A 23,624-nucleotide genomic window follows, 5' to 3' on the forward strand; every position below is an offset into this window, starting at 1 on the left:
TTTGGAAATGTATGATGAAACAAAGTTGAGTTAAGTTAGATGGTCTGTCCCACACCAGAGCTCTTTAGTACATCTTTGTGCACCACCAGATAAGTTGGCAAGCTAACACAAAGTACACTTAGCCAATCTTGATTGGACACTTGCTGTATAATAATACATCTCTCAATGAGAAATTAGTTGTTTTTTTTTCATGCATGCACACAATGCACTTTTGACCGGCCCTCCACAGATATTTATCACTTACATTTGAAAACATGGCTTTCTTTAACTGATTCAAGTCTAACCTAATCATTATTGTCGGCAAAAGTCTCATCATACAGTATAAACGTTCTTATCCTTCAATTTATTAGATGAACATTGGCTATAATGAGTGATGAGTGGGCTTTCAGAGGTGTGCACTAAACCCTGATGAATGGTGTGATGCAGCCCTGACACATAACCTTTGGAGGCCTGCGATTGGCTGATTCAGTGCTTGAGGGAAGAGCATTTTTGGTAGACATCACTTTTGTCCTCATTTAACAACACTCAGGAGTCACTGCCGTCAGTATTTGAGTCAGATTTAGATGGAGCTGTAAGTTTATTTTAGCACATACACAAAGTGCCTAAGCCCTATTTTTGCGAAGAATTTCTCGACTCATAAGTCAAAGTTTAAGATTATTCTTCGTGTGTTCTTAAGGTGTTTTCTATTCATTTTATAGCTGGCTTAGGTCTTAAGCTTGGCAGCATCAACCTGTCATCATCCTGTTACTATACAAACCAAGCAAAACCCAAATTACCATCTTGGTGTAGGTGAGGTGTTGTGCTGTGTATCCGCCAGAGAAGCTTTCTGTCTCTGTTACTCATTGCGTTTGCATGTCAGTGGAGCTCAGGAAGCGGTTTTTAACAAGCATCTCTCTCTCATTCCTAAGAAGTTTGATTGGACTAAAAATATTCCCACCTCAGAGTACGAGTTGAGAGTTATTTATGAAGCTTCCTACACAAACTCTTAGCAAGTGCTAGACAGTCTCCTTTCAGTGTGAATGAAATCATCATTTTAAGATGTCTTGTAGTTTTTCTTCATAATTACCATGCACAGTTAAGACCAACAGACAGCTAGTGCATAATCTGATGCAGAACTTTCATGTTTAATGTATGTATTAAATGTGCTTATAAACCAATAAAACACAGTTGCAAAGGACCCAAAATCCTCACTGTTGTAACTGTGTTTCCTTGTTGCCAGTTAAACTTAAATTTTAAGAATTTGTTTTCTGTAGAGCAGACACAGCATTGTGGGGCCAATACACTCTCTGTCCAATAAATTTGAATCCATTCAATATCTTTGAAGATGCTTATTTTATATCAAAATATCTATAGCCTATTATGTATTTCCACACATTGTATGAGTTCAATTACCTCTGCTCTCTGATCATGTCCAAATAAGGTCAGCTAAAAAGAGAAAGTGAATGAATATGTGAAAAATGTGATGTGTGGATGTTGGCAGGGGGAGAAATAATACTGATGCCAAACGCAAGAGTCTTTCCAAGAGGACTGAAGTGGGGGCCTTTACAGTGGCTTGGATCATTCAAAAGAGCAAGAACAAATGACCAGGCACACCCAGCCAGGGAGGGGCAAATATCTGAATTCATAGCAGCGCTACCACACAGCTGTAACTTACATCATGGGAGGCAGAGAAGAAAGCATTTTCCTTATTGGATTGCAGCTGGGATCCAGCAATTGGGGTTTAAAATTGAGATAAAAATATTTCCAAAGGCGAAGGCCGTACAAAAATTCAACTGGGATGTTTGAATTAGCTAAATGGTTCCCGGAGGCAATATTAGCCTATAGGCCTATCAGGGGACCCAGAATTCCAGGCTACGCCCCTGTTGGAGATTATCTGTCACCCCTGGAGGCCAAGTAACACAGCTAATCTGCCTTAATAATGATATTGAGCATTTGAATATTCAGCATTTGCAGGTATTTTGTTATTATCAGAATCTTGGAAAGATGAACATTTAGGGTGAATTTCTGTCATAGAGAGAAAAGACACGAGTCCAGTAGCCTGGAGTATCAAGTCTGTCGCTGAACACGCGTTTCACCACATGGTGGCCCTGTGCTTCTCCTCCACGATGCTCCTCCTCGCCTCCGCCACCATCAAGCTCAGCCTCCCTCCCTCCCTCCTCCTCCTCGTCCTCTCTCTACTTCCAGTCCTTCCTCCCGTCGCGCTCTGCAGAGCCACAGACGGTCCTCCAGCTCCGTGCAGCCCGGTGCGAAGATGGTTGGCGGCGTGTGTGCTCGCAGGTTGGCCCGCCGGTCGCGGTCCGCCCTGATAGCTGCCCTCACGGTGCTGCTGGTGCAGACGCTGATTGTGTGGAACTTCAGCAGCCTCGACTCCGGCGAAGACAGGGAAAACGGAGGCTCCAACGTGCGGGAGAAGAGGGACAACAAAGCCGCTGGCAGCGATTTCCAGCACGGGGTCCACCAGCGGCAGCGGCAGCATCTTCCTCCGCCCGGGAAGGGGACGTCTCGCCACATACAGCAGCCGGTAAGACAGAGGTGCTAACGATGCATTCACATCACATCCCCGCTAAAAAGACACTGTCTCGCCGGGGATGAAGCCCGGAGGGGTTGGCAGGCAGGTCAAAACATCTCCAGTTTGCGCTCTTTGGGAGCTCACGGCCGGGCCTCAAAATTAATTCATGTTTGAGTGTTGTCTCTTGAACAGAGGCTGCCTCGCAGGGAGATGATAGGATGTCTGAAGCAAGACAGATGTAAGCGAGCCCTTTTAACTCGAGCATCCTCCGCCGAATGCGTGCTGAGGACAGGAGCCACATTGCGCCGTTTGAATGAACGCACTCCGGTCCAGACTCCAGTTTAAAATGCCAAAGAGTATGAAATCTGAACTCAGCGTGTAGTTCACACTCCAGGGCAGAATGATAGCATGGCAGGGCAAATCCTTTCAGAAGGTGGTAGCTGAGGAGGTGCCTGAATAGCAGAGTTCGCTGACTCGGGTTGCAGCCTATAGCTGTCACGGTCTATTTGGTGTTTTAAGTCAACAGTAGCTGCGTGCCTCAGCAGTACTGTCTGAGCAAGGCCAAATTGAAACATAACCTAATTTGCAGAGTTGTTTTTGATGAGTGTACAAAGATTAGAGTCATCTGTTGTTTGTGACAACACAAACAGTTTTATTGGTAGTGGCAACATGAGACGCAAAGGTCAAGTCAGATGTGATTATGGAGCCAAAGCAAACAAGCAGACCTGCATAATGAACATCTTGCACACAAAATGAATAATTTAATATTAAGACAGCCTGTGTATCTGTGTCCATTCAGGAAGTAGATGAGCCAATGCGCTGCTTTGCTCACTGAAAATGTACGAATTTGCTCCCCCCCAAAACTCAAATGTTTATTTGTAGGCTCCACTGACTGCTCCCTGCGCCCCGGAGGCTGCACAATGAGCAGGTTTTGTATTTGTACAGTGCTCCTGCGCCGCATGTGATTAATTTTCACAACCTGATGGCTGGAATTAAATTCTCGAGCTTCTTGCTCGCATGGTCTCTCAAGCAGTTCGGCTGCCCTAAAGAAATTGGACGCAGTTGTTCTTGGCAAACATGCAGCGCTTTCCCTTCACAAAGCTGCCAGCCATTCAAGTATAGCCTACTCTTCAGCCACTATGCAACCGGTAGATAACCGGCTTTGATGTAGTATGATACACTGTGGCCTCTGCGCTCAGTCAGTCACACTGAGCAGTGCACTGTATCATCTGTCTCCTCCGCAGATTTTACAGTGACTCACTCACTTCATCTGGTAGGACTGTTTGTCCCACCTGCCGGCATCTCCGCAGTACAAAGTCATGCAAAGGACGGGTTATATTCGAGTCTATTTTTGGATAGTTGGAGAATCCTCTAACAAAATATCATTCTAACAGTCTACCACTGACTCAAAGTGTGTCTTTAGTGCTCCATAGTGGGTTTATGGTATACCACTTTACTACTGTTATTATTTGTTGAATGGATTTACTGCAATATTGCGATTAGACTTGTACTTAAATTAGTTATGCAGTGACATAACAAGAACTGTGGTTCTGTTGGATCAGAACCTATTCACGCTGCGTCAACACCGATTTGTCCAAATGTGTTTCACTATTAAAACACACAGTAGATCTGCACCGTGACCTTTTAAAGGAGGGCTTTCATCCCTCATCGCTGTTAGGCACTTCACGCAGCCTGTATGCCAGTCAGTCCACCAGCCAGTCAGCTCGCCTTCTGCTTGCCTGTCAGATTGTCGACTCACTCCCTACAGTTCTGTGGCCCCTGGACTTATAACATTCAACTGGTCGTCCTCAGCCACATGCATTCCCCCTCAAATGGTTAATTACTGCATTTTCATTCTTTCTTCCCTTGTGGGTGGTGTGTGTGTGTTTGTGTGTGTGGCTTGGTGAGTTGTCCAGCCTAAGGGTGACGCATAAGCGCCAACTGATGCTATATGAGGCACCACGTCTGAGAGAGGGGAGAACAGCAGATCCAGAATAGAATGAGCCAGAAGCTAAAGTGTGACAATAGCAGAATTTCTGTGATAACTTGACTGAATGGAAACATTATGCATAGCTTTGGATGTGTCATCCCAGCAGGCAGGAGCTACATTTGTCATTAGTGGTTGTCTCCTGTTGTGTCTCTTGAGGGAAATTCTGCTGGAGAGCTTAGATGTTTTCTTCTTTAGTCCAACAAACACCACAGCTTGTTTTTCGCGTCTTCATAGCTTTATAAATCTGGATATAATCATATGAATGATATTAGCTGTGAGAGTTAAGACGGTGGGTACCTGTTGCAGACTGCAACAACCCATCAGAAGTGTCCACACTTATTAATTAGTCTGTCTTGTTTTGCCTGACATCAGTTTATTACAGGAGATAGCATCACAATTATTATTAATAGGTACTTATTAAGGCGGTCCTGGTGATGCATGCAAAAAACTGTTAATTTGCCAGAATTAAACCAGGCTACTTTCAGAAGGAGAGGCGTAAAGCTTTGAAAAGTGTCCAGCTCCTTCACATCTGGTCGTCAGCGTTTTCTTTCCATCTGCCGCGGTAGTCATATACTGTCATGATCCCCATGTGCCCAGTGGGTGTGCAGCTCACACATGTTGTAAAGACTTTCCCTATTAGTCATGCTATTACATGTAACACTACCTCAGATGTACACTTTTTCCATTGCACAGAGTTTTCCTAATGTTTTCCTATGGCAAAGATGGTATTATAAACCATCTGAAAATGCACATTTTCCTCTGCCTTTATTTTATACGGTTTCCCAGGATGGTGATAATATATACATGATAAGTGTACCCAAAATAATATACCATATACAAAATATTATATATTATATTGTATTATAAAGATGTTCACCATAGTTATTTTCCCAGAGTGGCTTACTTGGCTTTGCTGCAAACCTAATATATACAAAGAAATGAGATATTACATTTATTACATTTACATTTATTCATTTAGCTGACGCTTTTTATCCAAAGTGACTTACAATTGCTATACATATCAGAGGTAGCACAACTCTGGAGCAACTAGGGGTTAAGTGTCTTGCTCAGGGACACATTGGTGGATGGGTTACAGTGTTAAGTCTCAGACTCCTGTGTCATTAGCTCATAAATAACCTGATATTAATGTTTGTATGTAACTTTAAATAACACTTCTTACTCTCATATTGTGGGGACTACTTATACTGACTGCAGTCAAAGTCTTTGAAGCTGTTGTTTAGGATTTAATGAGAATAAATGAGCCCTTAGATGTTTGTCAAAGACTGTCAGAATGAACATTAAAGGGACTGAAAATGAAATAACTTAGCAAACACTCCAGTCATGCTGGGATGATCATTTAAATTGTAATCATGTACAGTACAAGAAACAATGGACTATACATATGTTTCGCATTTAGGAGTTTTGCTGAAATCTATTGATGCTACCAGTCTATTTTCCAACCACCGCCACAACCACAATGTGATTCATCCCACTGTGTCCAGGATCACAGTGCTGACTCACACAGACACTCATACTGTACACACACAAGCACTCACACATACACCCAAAATTATGTATTTACGTACATAGATGAAGGGAAGCAGCTCCACACAAATGCACCCACATACAAATAAACATTTATAGTTACACACACACACACACACACACACACACACACACACAAAGTGTGAGGTTTCCTTTTTTGAATCGGCACATAGTGCTACGACATAGGTTGTGACGAGGGCTTTGGACAGTCATAGCTAATGCAGTCCTATTAGCTGCAAGTTGTGTGTGAGTGTAACTTGTCTGTTTGTGAATATGTATTAGGGCTGTCAGCTTGAAATCTAAATTTTGAATGTAGGAACAAATCAAGTATTTTGTTTTTTTAATGTTGTGGTTAATTGCCAGTTTCACAATATGTGTGAGAAAATGTTCTCCATCCACATTCACGGTGAAAAATGAGCTTCCATGCTCAAGATTTAACAAAAGGCCATGTCTTGTCCTCCATCAAGGGGCTTTTGGAAAATGCACAGTCACTCTTATCTATTGTATTATATACCCTGCTGCCCTCAGAAAAATGTGGCTATTGTTGCTCGCTTTGCTAACGTAAAATGGAGTAAACTAGCAGGCTGAGAAGTAATGTGAGGGAAGAGGATCCCATCTTCCTCAACAAGGCATAAGAAAAAATTAACAACGACATAATGAAATACCATTGCCCGTCAAGGAAAGGCCATACATGTCTAATTGCAGACAGATCACAGAGGTCCGAGTCAGCCAACACATCTTCTCCAAAGATGAGAAATACAATGAAGATTATATTAAGTACAGATTATATTGAGTGACATCATCAAAAGAGGTGATGTAGAGAAAGCTCAGGATGATGGACTTCATGGGGAGAAATGGTTTCCACATCATGGCATTTATCACCCAAAGAAACCAGAACAATTGTGTCTTTTACTGCTCAGCTAAGTAAACTGGCTCATTGGAGCATAGAAAGGGATTGCTTTACATTCAACATCACACTGAAAAGACCAACTTTCCACACAGCATGGAATATTATCCGGTGTTGCATCTATTTACAACCTCCTGGGATCTATTGCCCCCTATCTTCTCAGTGGGAAATCTTCAAGAAATGTGTCATTGAAGTGTTGGTTGGGATGACCTGCCTGAACATCGGAGACCACAGAAAAAATCTCCTCCATCTGGGGAAAATACAGATATCCAGATGTTATGTGCTTGCCAACCATGGAAGGGTGGTGAAAGGGGAGCTGCATTATTTCTCAGATGCAAACACATTTGAGTATGGACAGTGTTCTTATCTGAGACTTAATAACAAGGATGGATGTTCACTCGGTTTTCATCATGGGAAAATCTTGCATGTCTCCCATAAAAGTCATCACTATTCCAAGGTTAGAAGTGACAGCAGCAGCAGTCTCAGTCAAAGTGAGTAACACAATCAGAGAAGAGCTAGTTTATAGAAATGCGAAAGAGTTCTTATGGAAAAACTCTGAAGTCATCCTAGAATATTGAAGCAAGGCATTTTTACACTGGTCCCTGGCGATCTGATTGTGTGCAATCGATAGCAGCTATGTACAGCATACTAACCTCGACAACCGAGCTATATACATGTGTTAACATACAGTTATCCTTATTAGCTAGACTCCTTACATGCTTGCTTATAACTTATTTGAAGGTGGGTCTCCAACATTGACAGCATTGTGTTAAGAAAATAGATAGACTGACTTCTCAGAGTGAACCTGAATGCATTATTTTTTCTATAAACAAACAGCGAGCAAGCAAGTGGAGGTGCTGAGCGAATCTATGCGCCGTGCGCTGCTCCACAATGAATTATGATTTTACCAATATTAGATCTTATATACTATGTGGTGGTCAGCGTTGATTGGCATGGCGTGGCGCCACAAATAAATCAATGAATGGAAAACACTGCAGTGTGGTGCAGATTCTAGAGATTGTTTTTATGTCATCTTAGTTCTGATAGTGAGTTAGTTAAAATTGCCTTAATATCGCTGATCATCCCTTTAATCGTCAATATTCGATCCAATCGGCACAGGCCTAATCTCCACCAATGAAAACCCTGCAGACAATGCGTTCTGGGGAATAACAGTGAATGAGCTGCTGTCATCCAATTGGCTCATGGGTCCCAAGTTCCTGTGGGAAAGGGAAATACACCCTCCAGCAAAAGAGAATATTCTGGAACAAAGACTGCTGAATAAGTGAGTTGGTAGCACATCTCTGACGGCGACTCCCAAAACACAAATGAAGTGCGCACTCTACCTTAAATGAACATCATAACACAGAGCTTGTGATCATCAAAGACCTGCATATCAAGAAGAAATTAAGACACTAAGCAAAGGGAATCTGCTGCCAAGTAAGAACAAGCTATATCATTTTGATATCTTTTTAGATAGAGATGCTGTGCTCATGGTGGGAGGAAGACTACATTGTTCAATCCTTCCTAGCTCATTCAAGCACTGACAGTCATCCCCAGAGAATATTATATCATAAAACTGACTTGCATGCTACCAAGAAGGTTTGAACACCAGGACAAAGGCTGTACCATCTATGCAATCCAATCCACTAGCTATTGGATCCAAGGATTAAGCAAATCTGTTGCAACCTACATTCACAAGTATGTGGTCTGTCGGAGACTAAGGAGACCTGTGGAAGGATAGAAAATGAGTGATCTCAGTGGAGAACGAAGAGAACTCTCACCACCTTTCACATAAAGGCATAGATTGTTTCAGCCCATTTATGACCCAACAAGAAGATAAGAACACAAAAGATATGGCCTGTTCTTAACAAGCTTTTGCTCTCGTGCCATTCATGTTGAGATGCTAGAGGATCTGTCAACTGATGTTTTCATCAGTGGTCTGCATTGCTTTATTGCAATCAAATTAAGTGTGACCAAAGTAGGTGCCAAAACTGAACTGAATGCAGCTCTACAGGAAGTTGATGCTGAGAGAATGGCAACCTTCCTTGTAGAAAAACTATATGATTTTGTCTTGAGCACACATCATTGAAGTCACACTGGTGGAGTGAACAGAAATGTCCTCAACTCTACATTGTCACTCTACCCTGGTAGACTCAGTGACACTTCACTAAGGACTTTATTGTATGAGGCTATGGAAATGGTAAACAGCCGCCCTCTTACACAGACAGCCTGATTGATCCAAATAGCTTGGAACCATTCACTCCTAATCACCTCATCACCACAAAAGCCACTACTGCCCTACCACCCTTGGGCAAGTTAGAGAGGACTTGTATGAACCAAAAAGTTGGTGCCAAGTGCAGTATCTGGCAGAACAGGTTTGGAGCCGTTGGAGGAAGGAGTACCTCCATCACATCTAGGTCAGACAACGAGGGCACATGCCTGAGAGAAACATTCAACCAGGTGATGAAGTGATAGACACAGATGAACCACAGTCAAGATCTGTGGAGACTTGGAAGGGTTTCAGAGACTGTATTGGGCAAAGATGGACTTAGAAGATATAAATTTAAACAAAGGAGATGAACACACAAGTGAACACAAAGTATCTTCGGTAGAACGTCCAGTTCATAGGTTAGTTATGTTATTAGAGGCTTCTTAAGTATAAGGGGAAGTTAAATACAGCAAGGATTTCTAATATACATAGCATTCTATAAAATGTAGTTATTATAGGAGGAAATCATTTGTGTTTTAAGTTAATTTGTTTATAAAACAATAATTTGGTGGGGCTGTAAATGAACCGATGCACAGTGTGGTTTACACGTATGGAGTTTGAGGTTGTTATGTATTTGTTTTGTTGTTCTTATTTTGTTAGTTCCTGTGAATAAGGAAGTTTGGTTTCAAAAGACGCTGTATGCATGAATGGAAACTGAACGAAAACAGATTTAACGGCATTAGACCATCAGTCAAAGCTTATAATATTTCAACTGGAACACTGCAGGAAGCATTTTGGATTCTATACCATAGATATAAAAATACAAATAATATTGTGGATAAAGGCAAAGGCTGTTAGACTGTAAAATGCAACTTCCTTATGGTACCATTAGCTTAACGTCACTCAAGTGGAGCAGCAGAGTAACCATGTCAATTCTACAACATTAGTTTAGGATTAGGCTATGTGTTTTGCATTTAAATTACAGTTTATGTGTTAGTTGATTTTTTTTAACAGTGATCTAATATGTACTGTACATGACTACTACTACTACTGTTGTGTGATGTGATATTTTCAATGGTGCAAACATTTTGTTCTGATTTTTCACTGGATTCGCTTTACATCAACAAAGTGTTACTTTAGTAATGAGTGAAAAGTGAAGTACAGCCTGCCCATCAGTCCATCCATCTGTCATGATTTTGCACACAGAGAGCTTCATTTTAAAGTGCCGTTAGTCTCCGAGAGAGGTGGAAACATATTGAGATCTGAGGGGAGAAGCGTGCACCTCAGACTTGAAAGAGACACATCAAAAACTGAAGACACTTTGATGTTTAAGTGTAATTTGTATACATGACGCCTTCCTTCTTCAAAATCTCAACGGGAAAACATTTTATTATTATCATAATGTAGAATAAAACCTGGTCATGTTATTTCAGTGAGATGATCCTACTCATATGTGAAATATCAGTGTCAATATGGTATCTTAAAACTTCAGACTATGTATACTTTGTAGACTAAACGTTTGGATATCCATGGCAGCTTAAACATCACCACACAGACACTTACCTGCAAAACACTCCTTCTAACACAGGTGCTGAATAATAATAGAGTAATAGAGGCCTCTTCAGTGTGGTATCCATGTAATCTGTTTACAGAAGAGCCAGTAGCCTGTCTCTCTCTGCCCCCCCCCCCCCCCCCCATTTGCCTCTTTTTGCTGACTTTGTGTAGAGGAGGAATAGCCATTTAACTATTCAAGTGTCACGATGTTAGAAATACTAAACATACACTCAGGAGCAGAAAACTCTCTGGCATGATTCATACAGCCAATTATGTTGACTCTTGCTTAGGAGATGAGAGTAGAGCAAGTTCCATTATTGTATTGTATTTAATAGGGCAAATGGATAACTGCATCATCAAGTAAATAGCAAAGGGTTTAACATCAGCACAGTATGGAAAGTATTCTACTTAAAAATGGCTCAGAAAGTAATGCACTCATGAAGAATAGGCCTGGTGATGTTTGAAATTTCAGCATGGGAATTCCTGTTTGATTTAAGAAGAAGAAGACAAGAACTATGACCAAGCAGTCATTGTCCCTTTACACTACTACACTAGTTTTTGATAGTCTTTGCTACAGACACAATTTAAGAAGGGTATTGAGGTGTAATATACAGGGTTACAATGGGATGGGAATCATTTGAAAGCCCAAATGTTTATCACGAAGATAGAATGTTTCTCTTTATTGATGGCACTTTTTGCCGCTATAGACGATCAGCAGAAAATGAATTTTGGCTAAGGCATTTAACAAACAAAAAAAAGCCAAATATTATTTTGTCCCAGCTTCAAAAATGTGAGCATTTGCTGCTTTTCTCTGCTTTATTTAATTGTAAATGAAAAACCTTGGGTTTTATGCTTCTGGTTGGGCAAAACAAGCAATTTGAAGATATCATATTGGGCTTTGGGAAAATCTGACAAGTATTTTTCACAATGTCTTATTGACTACAAGATGGACCAGTAATCACACAAGCACTGAAGCACCATTTGCAGGGTTTGAAGAGAGTCAACATGGAGCTTTTCTGTCACAGAGAGCTACAGATGGGTGACATATGAAACTCTGAGTGAAGTCTACATAAAGGGTTGTAGTAAAGTGTTGGGCCACCACAAGCCTCCTGAACAGCTTCAGGGCCCTGCGTCATAGATTATCCAAGTCTCTGGTTCTCCAGGGCACTAGGCAATGATCACAAAAACCAGTATTCACTGGAGGCAAGTTGGCTGAGAGTTACAATCTGGCAACGAGTAGCAGGCGAACAATCGTATTTGAATAGGAAAGAGACACACACATACACAGGGATAGACAAAAGAGAGGAGGGGAAAACAGGGTCGGAGTCACCCTCACACTCAAATAGAGCTCCCTTACCCGCGAAGGGTATAAAAACTGCAGCCAACTTTCGGACGAACTACCCTCTCCCCCCAGCGTAAATAGGATCTGATGTTACCGCTGCACTCGCTGCTATAATATAATAATATGTGTATCAAACAAACAACAGTTAGATGTTGAGGAAAAGCTTGTTTTTTGCAATAACGAAACTGAAAGAATTTGTCATTCATGTTCTGTTTGTGTTTGTGTTTGTGTCGAATATTTCTTTAAGAACATGATTTAGATTTTGCGAAAAATAAATATTATTTATTTTATTATACAACAGTTGTGTTATCTATCAGACAAAAGCATTGTTTATTAAACACAATATAACCTTGGGGCTACATTGTTAACCTGTGAATGGTGATATGAAATTTTAGTGTAGTTTCAGAATTTAAAAATCCTACATGTTTAAGGGCGTAGTCACACGGAACTCACATTTGAAAAACAGTCCCCCTTCGTGCAACAAACTAGTTTACACACCTTCAACAAGCTGGCAGAGGTGCTCACTCGGCATTGGAGGGTTTAACAACCCACTACCATTCCGCCCTCATTCGGATGGCACTCAATCTGGTGGACCCTCCACATGAACGCGCAAACGGAGTGGAAGTAGGTAGGGAGAGGGAGAAGCAAGAAGTTTCAGAAAGGCCCAGTGAAAACACTGGACTCACAGCCAGAGCTTTGACACTATATAGCGTACCACTAGTAAAATAGAGTTAGAGCAGTGTAATTTTTGTGGGTTGTTTTCAGTCATTAAAAATCGTACATGAAAAATGTGTTAATGCTAAGTGCTAACTTGTCAAATAATAATAACCATTTGTGCATAACAATGAGCTCAACATTTCAAAAGTTCACTGTAGCGCGTCAACTTTTTTTTTATCTCCTGCCCCATCCAGGCATTGAATTGTCAGTTCACAAAAACTGATGTTGACTTTATAAAAAGTTTATATACACGTTGCCTCTCCATGTCAGACTGGCACCAAGCCTTTCGGTTTTTAAATCACGACTTAAAACACATTTTTATTCCTTGGCTTTTAATCTGGCATGATAACTGTATGTTGTATTTGTCTGGTGTTGTATTTTCTCTATTTTTTGTTTCATGTCAATGTACAGCACTTTGGTCAACCTGTTTTTTTTAAATGTGCTTTAGAAATAAAGTTTGATTGATTGATGTTCCAACAAAAGTACCCGATATAGCTATATGGCCAGCTAGCCACACCCAAACCTTGCATATCTTATCCGTATTGTCTTCTGTCTTATAGCTTCATCTTCCAGTGATGCATCTCTCTCACTCTTGTTTGTGTAACGGGCGCCTCAAGCGGCCCACAGAACGACAGGCCCTCCGGGATTTCTCCCGGTGCTCCTGATGGTCAGTCTGACTATGTTTTGAAGCAGGGGTGGTAGGGTCGCGGGTGGTGAAAGGGTGAAGGGCAAGTGAAATACTCACATTATCGTATATGACCCCTCATATCTTGTATGGAAACAGTGGCATTTGCTTTTCCACTCATCTATACAGGTCTTTCCTTTAATTTGTCACTTGTCTGCATGTTGCTGCATGTAAGCCCAATACCCATTTTATACAGATATATGAACATGGACATGTTACGGATGCCATGTCTGACAAGTAGGAAGAAATCAACTCAGAGACTTGTTTGACAGTAAATTTACAGAGTAAAGTGCATGCCTGAAAGGGGCTTAACAGACACACAACTTAATATCCTTTCTCCTCTGTTAGACTGTGTATATTCCTGCATGTCTGCTTGTGCTTTGTGCACAGCTTGATGCCTTTGTATGCCTCAACTGTAAAACTGCAAAATCAAAGATCATAACTACTGTTCATCTCTCTCCTGTCAAGTCTATTCAAACAAACCTCACCATTACAACCAATTAGAGCGGCATCGCTCTGTGTCAACTCACCCTCCACACACACACACACACACACAACAAAAACATCATCAACACAACTTCATCTCAGCCGTCTCTCCTGCCTCTGTGAGACAGCCCCCCCCCCCCCCCCGCAATCCTCCCATCATCCTCTGCCTGTCGTTACAGATGGTTTCATTCCCCAACACATTAATAACGCATCATCCAGATGAATGAAGCTATATAATACCTGGCGTTACCAATAATCCCAAAGGTAAGAGGCTTAGCAGACAGCCTGAGAGAGAGACAGAGAGGTGGGGGGGCTGAATTAGTTTTATCTGAAGTCGGGTATCCATGTTGATATTTAGCGCAGAGCTAAAAGACTGCACACACATGCACACACAGGTTTGGACTAGACAGTCACCATATGGTGGGGTCATTACGCCAACCACTCAACTCCCTTGCTGTTTAGTATATGTGGGGTTATCCCTTTAAATAGATCTGCTGTATTTTAGAAAAAGAGCTCAGAGCCAACTGCTGTAAAACACTGTATATCCTTAAAGAAATATCACCATCACATTGAGCTACTCAATAAAAAGAAATGTTTTTAACACATTTAACTCAAAGGACACTGTGGTAAATTTATTGCAGTGGTTTGAATTTTAATCAGATTATTGTGGATTTAAACTTTGATCTGTCTCTTCCTTAGTACAGATTCAAAGATTCAGTGTCTGAACGTGGGAGAATGAATGGGGCCAGTTGCAGATAGGATATGATTTTGGGTGCCCAGGTACAATTTTGAGTTTTTTTTTTTTTTTAAATAGCTTAACTAAGACTCACAGTACTGCATGATCAGGTTTTTATTTTTAAGCCCATGCACACAGCATGTGTCTCAGAGCCTAATGTGAATTCAGAGCACCTGAAAATGTCTTTTCTCAGTCAGCTACTTATTATGAGCAACGGTCCTACACGAAGCCTGCCAAGTTGTGTAGTGTGAATGGCACGGCCATCGGCTGACACTGAAAGTCGTGAAGTCTGCACGAGTATTTTAGCATAACTTGAATAGCACTCAGGTGATGTTTGTTTTTGTGTAAAGCAGCTGTCTGGTTGTTGGTCTGATGTTTGCTGTATGACACACTATGAATTTCCGAAAGGACCTATCAGTATCTATCACCTATAAACATGCACAGCTGATCCTGTTACGCCGCCGCCGCCACCAAGCAAAAGTACTTCTTAAACAACGCATCAATGAATTGTTAAAATAATCTATAGAAGCTTTGAATACTTAAATTATCGTTAGCTGCAGCCCTAATCTTGACCCATACAAGGCACTAAAAATCAGCGATGAGTGAAAGCTAAATTTGAATACATTTATTTTCAGGTCATTAAGTTTAATTTGTAATTATGGCTCACAAACTCAGATTTTGAACTAATGTATTCAACAAATGATGTTTTAAATTTCACTGACTCCTTCTGCGCATGAGACATGGAAATTTCTACAACCAAAATAAATCTCTGGTGACACTAACCTTTGTTTATAGCCAGTGGAGGGGCAATAAGTTGTAAAAAGTGTAGTGTTTTATTGATTGTTTTGATACACAAATTCTGTGAAGACTTGTACTTTAGGGAAGATTTGTTTTCTATAATGGATCATAAGTGAATTTTCTCTTTATGGTGTAATGCTGCCAAGCTGGGAGGTGTGACATGATGAGAAGCGGCACTAGCCTGTTCCCATCGGGTAAGATTGCCTGGTAGTCACCTTTTCAGTCTTGGTCACATTGAGTACTGTATCTAAGTAAGAGCCTAAGTCCCTCCCCTTCCGGTGCAATTACCATTAGCTAGCCTTACCGCGGTAACATGTTGGTGACGTATACTGTGTGAGATGAGAGATGTAGTTTATTTAACAGTTTTCACACAAAACGACATGTAACTTTTACGGATTTATGACCACAAACTGCAACTTTCTTGACGGACAGAATTATCTTTTAAATTGACAAACATCATGTGTGTAATTCAGGACACAGTTCAAACAGGATAAAAAAATAAGTAGTCTCGTGCCATTGACTACTGTACATATTCTTTCCGAAATAAGGTCCCATGGGCCGGAAGCGGAAGCGAGTGACTTATAGCTCTTACTGCTCTCTATAGCATCTGTAGTGTACCCCCTGCAGCACTCACCACGAACAGACTTCTGTAGGGCATGATTAGACAGTAGGGAGTGTGTGTGTGTGCGTGTGTTTGCCTCCATAATGGTCACATCACACTGAATAACACTTGACAGCCTTGTCATTGGGGAAGCATACGGGAGATTGCCCACTTCTCTGAAATCGCTGCCGTGCTGCAACACAGACATGCAACATGCTGATCCACATGTAACACCCAAATGCACATGAACATGTATTCACACCCACACATACTAATGACACTGAGCATGAGCCACTGCCTTGCTATCTCCTCCTCAACACACCATACACTAATCCCCACGAATTGTGTTATTCTAATAAGACAGCGGGATATGTGACAGAAAGAGAAAGTAGTACGTGCCAGTATGGTGAGGACACAGGGTGATGACACGTCGGCAGGGTAGAGATAGGGGTGATCCGGCCTGTCAGGGAAAGCTTTTGTCCTTCCAGTCCTGTGGAGCACGAGGAGAGGAACTGACAGCAGCGCTCTTCTTCTTCTTCTTCCTCCTCCTCCTCCTTTTTTTCTTCTTGTCACTGCTGGAGCTGAATGCCAACAGCCCAGAAGACTTGTCTCTATCTGTGATTAAGAGAGAAAGTGAGGGGAGAAAGAAAGAAAGAGAGTTAGAGACAGGCAGAGAAACAGAGACAGATATGCAAGACAGAAGAAAGCTGGAGGAAGAAATGTTGGAGGGGGGGGAGATAAATGTCTCATCCCTTCTATAAATCCGACGTCGACTCAAATCCCGGCGTAATCCTCAGGGGAACCCGGTTTGGTTTGAAGGCTTGTTAGTGTAGTTTGGGCCCGGCTGGCAAAGACTTTGTGGTTGGAGACCGTTTCTGGAAACTAACCTAAGTCCAAATGGCCTCCACGTATGCAGGGATCAGGTCTGTAATTTTCCCCTCTGTTGGTGAAGTTAAAGGTAAGCTGGAAACACTGATCAAGCTGGTTTTATCAAGCATCTCTTAACAGGAGCTCTGATTTAGGGTTACACTGAAGAGGATGGTTGAGGGAATCTGACCAATAATCCCAGTTCTCAACTGCCACCTAAAACAGGTTGGGATTCCTTTGGTTTGATTGTTCACCCTGATGGATATTTGTTTCTGTTAGATATGTGTTTGTATTACCCACATCTGAATAGCATTTCAGTGTGGCCCATGCTTTAGATTAGGAGAGAATTTGTTATGTTTCATAATACTATTCAACACTAACACACTCTTAGACAATGATATATATATAATAATGATCATCGTCGTAAAGGCAGAGAAATACATAGAAAATTATGCAAAGGGAATTTATAATTTACATTTCAGCTCATGTTTTTTTTGGTAACAACCACATTGTGCTAGTAGCACAGTATTGGTGTGCGATCTCTAACATATATTGCAACTGTAAGTCGCTTTGGATAGAAGCCTCAGCTAAATGAATAAAATGTTAATGTATTTAAAACTGTCAACACCATGATCAGATTGTTCCTGTTCCTGGAAGTCTACTTGTTTGGACAACATTTCATATTTTGAGTATGACTTCTTTAATGAAATTTCTTATTTAAGTAAAATATTAAACCATTTTGTTATTGGTACCAACACTGGAATTGTTTTTAAATGTTGCAGCCAAAACCAATTGGATTTGAATGTTTCACGCACAATGAGGAGTAAATATAAATAGGGATATATACATCATGTCAGAAAACATTAATTGTCGCCTTGGGGGCACTGTAAACGCAACCTTGACGCATTATTAAGTTGCTGACACATCCAGCACACACCCAGAAATGTTGAATTCTTTTGGAGTTGTGTTTCTGGCCACCTGATGAATGTAAGTCCAATAATCACTCTCCTATTAGCTCTGTTTTTGGTCTCCACCATCTCCTTATCTGGCTCTAAAGTTGCTAAATGCTCCACAATGTTAGCTAGTCACTAAATTTGCCTGTCTGCTATTTGTGCTGGGCACATAGCGACTAACGCATTCATCAGAGCTTTTGCGCTAAAAGCAGCTGCCTGCTGTTTCTGGAAACGAGGTTGAAAGACACTAAAATGCTCAGTAGAGCAAAGGGGAACTGCAGAGTTGGGTGATAATAATCTGTGGGTTCGCCACTACAAGCAACACCTTTCACATTACACTGTCATTTCCATTGTATATTTGAAAATATTCTTTAGTGTTGCTGAATAAAAATATGTTTAAAGGAACCATTGGTAACAATAGGATTCAAGTGGTTTATATTTCCTGTAAGAATACCTTAAATGTGGTAATAGGGTGGTGTTTGACTTAGAAGGTCATAGCTACACAATTACCTAATAGTTCACTCTTTACATACTCATGACACAGTTGCCAGTACATTGTATGTGAGAGAATCAAGGTTTGTGTTCATGGTCACGGTCATGTATTCCCATTGCTAGGAGGTCAGGAAGCAGTTCAGCTGAGGTTGCCTTTGCCTCAGGGGAGCTACTGTACGGGATGTTGGAAGGAACGCTGGAGACAGTCAGGGCTTACTTGATGTACACACCTGCAAACAACCCACACAAATGCATACACGTGCATACCCACTCCGACGCACTCTTCAGTGTTCCCAGGGTGCTGAAGGCGCCCACCTACAGAATGCATAAAATCATAAAATACTCTTCCTTCCTGCGTTTCAAAAAAACACTCACCCACACAATCTCCCTCTCACAAACATGCAAGTACAGAAAGGTCTCTCTCTCCCTGCTCCTTGGCTCATGCACGACACACACACACACACTCTGAGGGTAAATAAAATTATAAAACACTCTGTGCACCACATGAATTGCTGCTCTTCAGTATTCCTGTTAAACCACCAGGACCAGCCAGAGAGCTCCTACACATTACTGAACAGGTGTTTTTCTCTGTCAGCAGTGCATTTAGATCCTGTCTGTCCTTCCTGCCTGCCTGCCTCCACCAAATGCCTCAAGTGCGGAGCTTGTGAGGCCTGAACATGGAGAGACACCTTAATGCTGTCACGTTTGCATCCTTCTCCTAGACTACTTCCTCATCCTCTTCATCCCTGCGTGCTCCCACTCCTCCTCTTCCTGGTCTTCCTCTCCTGCCTTCTTTTCTCCCATCTCAAGTGGGGATGTCTTAGCGCACCGCTGGGTTGCTTACTGGTCCTCCAGACGCCGCAGGCCTCCCAAATAAAGCTTCAATGAGGAGCCCTGCAGAGGCTGTCGCTGCCAGGGAGAAATTGCGCTGTAATTGAGCTGCTTGATAATAATACGTTCTTCTCTCTGATTTCCTACAAGCGGTGAATCATCAAAACCATAATCATCGTGCCGTCACATCAGCAACGCTCCGCAGACGCTTCCACGCCGCCGCCGCCGGAGTTGACCTGCTGTTTCACACGACTCTCGCTGCCTCTCGCTCGTCAATTGCTCTCGTTCCACTTATTTTATTCCCATTTCCTCTCTCTTTCACTTTCCTCTCGCTCTGTCCTCACCACTACTCCCTCCTCTCATCTGTCTCCAACCATCCTTCCCATTTCTGTTCCATTTCATTGGGTGGCATGCCTCAGAGGTATACAGAAATTACAATGTACGAAAAAAAAACGCGCGCGTGCGTGTGTGTGTGTAGAGGGAGGGGAGGGGGGAAGAGAAGATAATTAAGATGCGTGATTGTGTGAGCGCAATGTCAAATGCCTTTTTGCTAGGTACTTAAGGCATTCATGGCAGGAAGCGGAGAGGCTTGATCATTTTTGTGCAACAGTTTGAGTTTCCTTTTTCGAAAATGATCTGAATTTTAAACATTTTGAACATTTAACCCATGAGTGGCCGCTTCTATTCTTTCTCTCTCCATTCTGCAAAATATTCTCATGTTCCTGCATACACATAAAACTTTAATAGCACATGAAGGCCTCTGTGTTTCCCTCCATGGCATTTGCAGGCAGTTTGTTGAAGGTGAGGAAATGTGTGTGTGTGTGCATGTTCATGTAAATGTGAGAAAGGATGAGATTTGGATGAAATTGTAGCTGAGCAATATTGGAAAGGAGGAATATAAAAAAAAGGCTTTGTGGCATGAAGGAAAAAACTGAGACAGAGGGTTAATCGACTCCCAGACAAATGAACTCAGATGTAAAGAAAAAAATGTTTAAACCACTAGGAAAAGTGAAGCTCTTGCCAAGACAGGTTCTAGACTTGTGTGTATTTTTTGTGTGTGTGTGTGTGCTGGAGAGCTACAGAACTAGTAGAGGGGAGTGAACGCATGGCTTTCAGTGCTTTAACCATCCTCATGAGAATTGCCTTCCCATAGATGAGAACCATTAGAAAAATCACTGGCTGCTTATTGGTGTCAGCACTCTATTCGTGTTTGTGTGCGTGTGTGTGTGTGTGTGTGAGAAAGCTCAAACAAAGAACAATACTACTCTTTTTTCTCACTCACTCTCTCCTCCGAATGACCAGTTTAGCTTTTTTTTTTTGAGGGGGGGTTTGACTTCTCTCTTTGTCCTCAAGTTTCCCCCTTAACTGCTATGAGTGAAAGCCGTTTTACTCCGGCAAATAGGCCTACAGCAATCTTTTTATGTAACTCTCATTTTATCCTCAGGATGGATGAATACGTCTTTTTTCACAGAGGCCCGAGCCGGTCTCACAGCACTCCTCCAGTAACTTTCATACATGCTTTTGAGAGGCTATCTCTGAACAAGGCTTGGCTGCTTCTATGGGGCTGAAATGTGAGGACACCGACCACATATCATACCTGTATGCAAAATAGTAGCAAGTAGCTGGTTTACAGTATAAACTGCATCTATCTTGAGTTAGTGTGTTTATTAATATTAGCCTCCTGCACACATGCATGTGTTCCAGAGGTATATAGAGTACGTGGACATAATTGCCTTAACTGCTGAGAAAGAGATTTGGTCACGGCAATTATAATCCAGCCAGGCCACATCTGCTTGCTTAGCACTCAGTCTATTTGCCTAAAAGACACAAATGACTGCTATTTAACAGCAATAGAGGAGGACTGTAATGAGTTGGTAACTGTTTGCTTAATGTGAGTGTGTTGCTTTAAGGTGAGAAGAACAATCAAAGGAATAGGACTATATTTTCTCTGGCTTTAAGTCCAATGGCAGCAATGAAGATTAATGAGCATGAGCTTTTTTAGTGTCTCAAAACTATAATGCTACCTTTTTCATTCTGAATTTTCTTGTTTCCTTAAAGGTTAACTTTGGTATTTTTCAACCAGGACCCTATTTTCACATGTTTTTGTGTCTATGTGACTAATCGGGACAACATTTTTTAAACTGGTCCAGTATTGAGCGAGCGCACTGCAGTCGGCAGCAAAGCGACAGGGATGCAAAGTAATCCTTGCGGGTAATTGCGCCCCATCAAAGTCCGTCCACTAAAGTGCTTGTTTTTGCCACTGACAGGCTCAGATTATTAAGTGTCTGACAGTATTATGGAAATGATCACTACAGAGATAGAACTTTTTTTTTTAAGAGTAAGATCCTTTTTGTTTAGCCAGAAATAGCTGCTATAGCGATCTTGTCAAAGCCAACTGACTCCCTTGACAAAAATAGAAATTTTACCTATCTGGTCAACCAGTGCCGCGATTGGTTAGTTTGTGTTATTGTGTGACTTTGGTGTTTTTAACCCTTTAAAACACCAAAGTCACACAATAACACTAACAAACTGTCCAACCAAGTTGGCGGTAGACCACCAGCTTTATTCTGCAAAGTAAAATTTTTTTTTTTTATGAATGGAGTCTGTTGGCTTTGACGAGAGCACTATAGTGGCCAGGGTAGCTATTTCCTCCTGTTTCCAGTCTTTATGCTAAGCTAAGCTAACTGACTGCTGACTCCAGTGTCACCATCCAGACATGAGAGTGGTATTGATCTTCTCGTCTAACTATTGGCAAGGAAGCAAATAATTGAATTTCTCAAAATGTCCAACTATTCATTCCTGGTTTTGATCACATTTAGGACATGACATTTATATAGGGCATAGGGAAACCTGATTATAGTTATTCATATCCCTGAATACATGAGTATGTCATTAACCAGGCTTCTGGTTGTCTATGTAAGCATGAGTATCTGTCATTTGTGAACCATTTGAATTGCCTCAGTCGTTGAGGACACTGCAGCTTTTACCACTCTGCTGGAATTTGAGACAGGAGCAACAAGGGACACCTATAAATCTTTATTACATGGTTTATTATCATAGTTTTTGTTTTTCCGACAACTACTGTATGTGTTTTGAGTGGAGGATACACCTTCACACATAACAGACAACGATTAGAAACCTGTAAACGCTGTTCACATCCCTCAGTGTCTCAGTTTCTCTCAGAGCAACTTTTTTTTTTTAAATCGACATTAAGAACCAGATTTCTAAAACCAGTATATGATATAGATTTGAGGTTTTAAACAGCACTTGACTGAATGATCTCAGCTCAAGGGCCACTTACTTCCTTCTTCTGGAGCTTACAACCGTATCACATAGTCCTCATAAGAACATGGAGTTTGCTCAGTGAGCCATGGATTTGTAGATGCTCGAACTTTCCGTTATACTGAGCACCATCTGCTAGTGAGGATGGGTTGATACGGCCGAGAGCTCCAGAATAAGCGAGCAAGTGGACCTTGAGACTAAAAAGATAATTATTGGGATATTAGTCTGTAAACATACTTGGAAATATTACACCTGAAGCTACAAGTCACAACTTGAGGAGAACTACAGCCATTATCATGGAGATTATTTATTTGAATAAATAAAATGTTTTTTGCATACTCCCCCTATATAGTAAAGTTGGTGTTAGTACAGTGTGTAGCTACACTGCTCCTCACAGTCACGTGTCTGGAACCCTTGTTGCATGCGGTGCTCTCTGTGCAGTGGGTGTTAGTGTACACTACTGACACTAGTTGAAATTCCTTTACATTTATTTGGTTTTTAAAAAAAATTTAGTAAGACCATAATCCCTGTGAGTACCACAATACTGCCATATGCTGAATTATAAATGCAGTGTGTTAGTGTCAGAGATGCCTGAGGTCAAACTAAGATCAAACAGTTTGTGTCACACATGTGCATTGCATACTGTATATAAAATGTGCAGAAATGCAGTACAGAGTTATGTTACTTATGTCTAGTGAAGGGTTTGGAGTTTATGATGGGCTGTGGCTGTGCAGATTCCTTATGTGCATGTGCGCGCGTGTGTGTATGTGTGTACAGACGTGGGGTGGGAGTGAGGAGATAAGTGCATGCTGCACAGAACATCAAAGGTCAGGTAAGGTGATAGTTCTCTCTTGTGTGTGTGGGGCTCCACATGGCGTCCCAGCCTGCAGCGGGCCCGATGATTCAGAGGACACAGGCTGCATGATGTGCACTGTCTTTGACCCTTCTCTACAGCAGCTGTTAATATAACGCTGCAGTTGTGTGTTTGTTTATGTTGTTGTGGTGTGGTGATGAGGGGAGAGGGCAGTGTAAATGGGACTAAATGTGCATGTTTGTCACACACTATTCATGTCACTGTTAGTATGCATTCGTTGTGAATGATATGTACATCTCTGTAAGT

General features: G+C 41.5%; 1 protein-coding gene across 1 annotated transcript in view; it reads left to right on the forward strand.

Annotated features, from left to right (window-relative positions):
* The first annotated feature begins 2,178 nt into the window (after positions 1–2,178).
* Positions 2,179–23,624, forward strand: part of xylt1 (xylosyltransferase I) — an 88,002-nt gene continuing 66,556 nt past the window's right edge. The window contains exon 1 of the mRNA XM_038714232.1: positions 2,179–2,521. Within this exon, the coding sequence (XP_038570160.1) occupies positions 2,252–2,521 (270 nt within the window). The 5' untranslated portion in view covers positions 2,179–2,251. The remainder of the gene's footprint in view (positions 2,522–23,624) is intronic.

The sequence above is a fragment of the Micropterus salmoides genome, unplaced genomic scaffold, assembly GCF_014851395.1.
Source record: "Micropterus salmoides isolate LMB-PRFRI ecotype aquatic unplaced genomic scaffold, ASM1485139v1 Ms_hic_scaffold_12, whole genome shotgun sequence".
Lineage (NCBI taxonomy): Eukaryota > Metazoa > Chordata > Actinopteri > Centrarchiformes > Centrarchidae > Micropterus > Micropterus salmoides.